The following is a 4882-nucleotide window of genomic DNA, read 5'->3' as shown; positions in this document are numbered from 1 at the left end:
GCGTCGCGCGATGTATCCGAACAGGGCCGAAACCAGATGGGTCGTCAAGGCCACCTCCGCAAGTGTCACCCAGAACACATGATGACGTAAGCAGCTGCTCCAACAACAGACCTAGATGAGACAATTTCTTCCAGCGAGCTCTGCTCATTAAAATAAATTGACCCATTTCAACAACAACGTCGGCGTCAACGGCGGAGCATGAGCTGCGTTTTTCACGCCGCACTTCGTTCTCATAGTTTTGAAGAACGACGTGGTCGTGACGACGGCGCCACATTCGAGCTCCGACGGACGCAACGGCAACGGCAGCGAGGACTCCGGTGATGGAGGCCGCCGACGGTCCGTACGTCACCGTGTCGAGGTCGTACTTGGTGCATCGAGGTCCCGTCCAGACGCTGACGCACTGACACCGGTGCCCCACACACATCCCCGTGACACTGGCGACGGCAGTGCAGTCGTCGTTCGAGTTGCATGACGCACCGCCAGCAACGACAATATCGTGGTTGCGTGGGTCCGTGTAGTTGGTGATGTGCGCCTTGATGAACTCCTTCGTTGGGTGCGACGCCGGGTCGCACCCGTAGCTCATGGTAGTTGTGTCTTGCCTGCACCCAACAACATAAAAGATAGCTTGGGCAGTAGTGCAGTTGTCGTACCAGACACGGATGTAGTCCACTTCCATAAACATCGGGAATGCGTCGCAAATGTTCTGGGTCGCGTTGTAGTCGTATGTTCCCGGCGCTGGGTGGGTTGCGTTGCCCCGGCAGCCACCCACTTTCACGTTCGGGGGTATCGCTCCTAGAGTATTTGCATTAGCAATCAACGATGGCCGCAGCAACATGCTCCGTACCCCACGCCGCTGACATGGCTACGTTGAAGATAAAGTAGCTCGGCTCTTCAAACATAATCTTCTTGGGGTTGCGAGGCGTGCCCTGGGGCGGTGACGTGAGCGCTGACGCTGGGATTTCAAAGATCGGCGCCTTGTCGAGCATCCAACGGACGTAACCATCATCGCCCGTGACCCTAGTTGAACCCGTAACGATATTGTCATCCAAGAAAGAGACGATATGTACCACTCGAGCTGGTACTTGTAGAACGACGTGTACGCTTCGTAGCTGATGGGCCAGTTGGACGAAATGGCGTCCATTTGGTACTCGAACGGCTCCATCATCGACGTCGGCGTCTGAATCTCCAGGCGTGGCGTCTCGCACTTGGGGTTTTGGCTGTCGCGGTCACAGAGAAACTTGCCCTTGTAGCCGTTGGCAATCGGAAAGCACGTGCCGTTGTAGTTGATGCCCCAGTGCAGCGGACCCTTGCCGTCAATCAAACCGAGGTCGGCATGCAAATCGCGGCCCGAGCTGATGGTCTTGATGTCAAACTGGTTGTCCTCGATCGTGCCATTCTGCGCCGCGGCGACTGACGCCCACGCTTGTTTTTGGGTCGCGTCCGGTGCACATCGGCTGTTGGCGGCGTATCGAAGGAATTGGTACCACGACTTGTGTCCGCGGGCCGCAAACGCCGACGTCGGAATGTCGGCCATGTTGGCACCGGGCGTCAAGCAGTTCTTGTTGTAGTAGCACGCCGTGTACCCGACGCCGTGTCGGCCTATGTAGCTCACTCTGAACCAACTGTCCCACTACGTGCTTTACCTTTCGAGTCGACGTTCGTCGTTGCCTCGTACGTCATGGTTGCCTCGACGAGACGGTACTCGTCGGGCATCCCCGGCGCTAGCTGCAGCGACGACGAGATGTCGCTGCCGCCGCCTTCGAGAATGTCAATCTCGGGCGACCCGCGACCCATGTTTGGGTGCAAGCCGTAGCCGGGGTTAGGGTCGCAGGCGCTAATGCGCTGGGACGTCCGGTAACGTTCGTCGCACTCGTTGTACGACCACGGCCAGACGCGGTTGGTGGAAGCCGCAAAGAGCGCGCGGCCAAGGTTGCCCATCATCCAGAGACCCGGCCATGTCGGGTAGAACCCGATGTCGGGGATGCGGTCGAGCGGCTTGACGGGCACATCGCGCTGCAGTTGGTGGTCCCAGCGTTTTCCCATCACGTGGGGGTTCATCGACACATGGGTTGCACCGGGCATCTTGGCTGCAATCTCGACAAACCCGCCTTGGATGCAAAACTTGTTCCATGTCTGCATCATGGCCGCGCGGTAGTACTAGTCGGCATATTAGTTGCATGCACCATTGCTATATAGACAATATGTACCATCGTCTTTGTCGTCCACGACGGCGCATCCGACCACACGTTGTAGTACGTGACGTTGGTCTCGGTCGCGTCGACGCGGATCTGAAGCGTACCGTCGAGAGTGAGCGCATTCTCCGGGGTGTAGACGCCCACGGCGCGGTTGACGCCGTCGGGAATGTCAAGAGCAACCCAGAGATGGTCGTGGCCGGCGGTAAAATTGCGCCCATCCAAGTTGAACTCGTCGCTCATGATCAAGTCCCACGGATCGCCTCGAGAACTTGTCATGGTGTGAAACTCGACCGGCGTCTCAACGTCGACCCATGTCTTGACACCCGACTTGGTGGGCAGCGACGGGTCGTTTTGATCGAGCGCGAGCGCGACGAATGTTAGAAATGCAAGTCGGAAGCAGTAGCACATTGGAGTCGAAATCACAAGTGGGCATCGACAACTAACTTTGTCAGTGTATGCACGTTATGTACACAGAACCGATGAACCCATCGCACCCAAGAGTTTTTCTCTTCGCAGACAACGTGCGAAATCAATACTCATCATTACGGTGCAAAGGGATCGGATTTGAAACGCTGGCCCTCGTACACCGTCTAAAATTGCAGCCAAAGGTACTCGTTGACTTGCACAAGAGCATAACACCATTGTATGTCCTGCATCGAGTTGGAACGTCCAGTGAGATCCACAATGGTGCATGGGCATCGGCGATGCTCTCTGTAGCAACACGAACACGGCACCGAGCGGTCATTCCTAGCCGAGGGGTTGGAATGGCGCGTCGCGGTTGGATACGAGACAAGTCCGAACGGACGGCCGAAACGGTCGTCGAGCCGGTTCTGCATCTCTCCGGTTGGAATACTAACGGTTGCTACTGGTTTCGCATGGCGTCCTCATTTCCATATGTTGTTCTAGACCACAACATCGCACGACTGAGTGGGGCCTTCGTGTCGGCACGCACTCGACTGTACAAATCGCACCAAGGACCGCGATCGCAGTTTTCACCTCGTAGACCGCGTACTTGAAAGCCATACTAGTATAGTATATTTCAACCGACGAGACATTAAGGGATCCTAGAAATAGTGTGTGCATGCCAGGAAAGGCGATATTAGCCTACACGGTATCTTTCGCTGCCCTTCCAAGCTGGACGAAGCCCTCTCGGCCACCATCTTACTGTAGCGCTACGCACTGCATCTTCTTGACGTAGCCTTGGTATGAGACGACGCGCATTTGGTACACTCAGAACTGCATTACCCTAACCATGTACGGATACTAGATGGAGCCAATCGGCTGTAATTGTCGGCTGGACGGACACGACCAGCGATTCTCATCCTGCGCCGGATCCGCCAGCCATAGCATACCGGTACTAGTACGTGCCTAGGCAATTGACCGGTCTGACGTCTGACGTATCATTTATGCTTGAAGTACGCGGGCGTACCGCTGCCTTGCGTGATGATAGCAGATGTGTAGCGCAATCCAAAACCAATTTGCACACAGCACGCACGTGCCACAGCACCCACGGCTCTTCTCATGGATGCGTCTATCAAGGCTTCGTGGAACCAGACGATGTGATGCAGCTTCGGCTGCCCTCTTTTTATACCAACGTGCGGAATTGATACAGCGTCGACTACATCCTGGTCGTTTCAAAGTTGGTAGTTAAAGGGCACTACGCGAAGCTACGGCTCTGCCTCGGCGATCGTGGGAAGAGCCTCTTTCAAGGACATGTTCATAACGATAGGCTCGGGCGCCAGGTCGTCCTCGTCGTCTTTGACTGTATCGTCAAAGGCATCCCGATCGGTTTCGTCTGCGATGTCCAACATGTGCTTGGCAAGGTACCGCACGATCGATTTGGCCGTCGGTCGCTTCGTCGGATCGTAGGCCACGCAGGCGTCGACGAGCTTGCGTAGCGAGGCTGGGCACTTGGGTTGCAACGTGGGGCGGAGGCGGCCGGCGCGCACCATGCCAATAACGTCGGCTACGTTGCCTTCGCCCGCGTATGGCTCGTTGCAATTGTGCACTTCGGCGACGACGACGCCGAACGAAAAGATGTCGGCGGCCGTCGTGTACGCGCGGTCTCCGTCGGGATTCTTGTCGTAGTCGCAAAACACTTCTGGCGCCATCCAGAGCTGCGACCCGATGTTGCCGGTCATGAGCCCATCAACGGTGCACGCGGTGCCAAAGTCACCGAGCTTGACGCCGTGCGTCAATGAAAGCAGCACGTTGAGGCTCTTGACGTCGCGGTGGATGACACCTTTCGCGTGGATGTCGGCGAGCGCATTCGCAAGCACCCACGCCACTTGCATCGTCGTGAGTCTCATTGCCACGGGCTCGCCCTCGCGCTTCTTGCGGAGGTACTGGAAGAGATTGCCGTAGTCCATGAGCTCCAGCACCATCTGCGGATTCTTGGAATCGACGTCCACAGCAGCGAGGGAGGTGCAAGACGTACGGCGACCGACACCTACGCATTTTGGGGTGAGATGCAGCAACGCCCATCGTGTACTCGCGCGTGAGGTTGATTTCGTCGCGAAGGATCGCCACCTCGTGGGCAAACCGATCTTTGGACGCTTTCACGGCAACGGCCCGCGCTTGGAACGTGCCGCGCACGACCTTGCCGACTGCGCCGGTGCCGAGCACATGGTTCTCGTCCCGTTGAATATCCTTGGCCGATATTTAGGTCATTTTCCCATTGTCGTTTT

The 4882-nt window shown here is 56.8% G+C and overlaps 2 protein-coding genes across 2 annotated transcripts; both read right to left on the bottom strand.

Moving 5' to 3' along the window:
* Window positions 1-212: 212 nt before the first annotated feature.
* Window positions 213-2603, bottom strand: SPRG_16101 (hypothetical protein; the record flags this gene model as incomplete). The annotated part of the gene is made up of 7 exons (XM_012355347.1): window positions 213-222; window positions 291-599; window positions 651-792; window positions 845-1017; window positions 1068-1599; window positions 1644-2157; window positions 2208-2603. The coding sequence occupies 7 exons, from the start codon at window positions 2601-2603 to the stop codon at window positions 213-215; spliced, it is 2076 nt and encodes a 691-aa protein (XP_012210737.1).
* Window positions 2604-3862: 1259 nt separating this feature from the next.
* SPRG_16100 (TKL/DICTY5 protein kinase) lies at window positions 3863-4579 on the bottom strand (the record flags this gene model as incomplete). Its single annotated transcript, XM_012355346.1, has 1 exon — window positions 3863-4579. The coding sequence occupies one exon, from the start codon at window positions 4577-4579 to the stop codon at window positions 3863-3865; it is 717 nt and encodes a 238-aa protein (XP_012210736.1).
* Window positions 4580-4882: the final 303 nt, after the last annotated feature.

The sequence above is a fragment of the Saprolegnia parasitica genome (genome assembly GCF_000151545.1).
Source record: "Saprolegnia parasitica CBS 223.65 unplaced genomic scaffold supercont2.232, whole genome shotgun sequence".
Taxonomy (NCBI): domain Eukaryota; phylum Oomycota; class Saprolegniomycetes; order Saprolegniales; family Saprolegniaceae; genus Saprolegnia; species Saprolegnia parasitica.
Note: the sequence above shows the minus strand (reverse complement) of the source record. Positions and strands in the feature narration are given on the sequence as shown.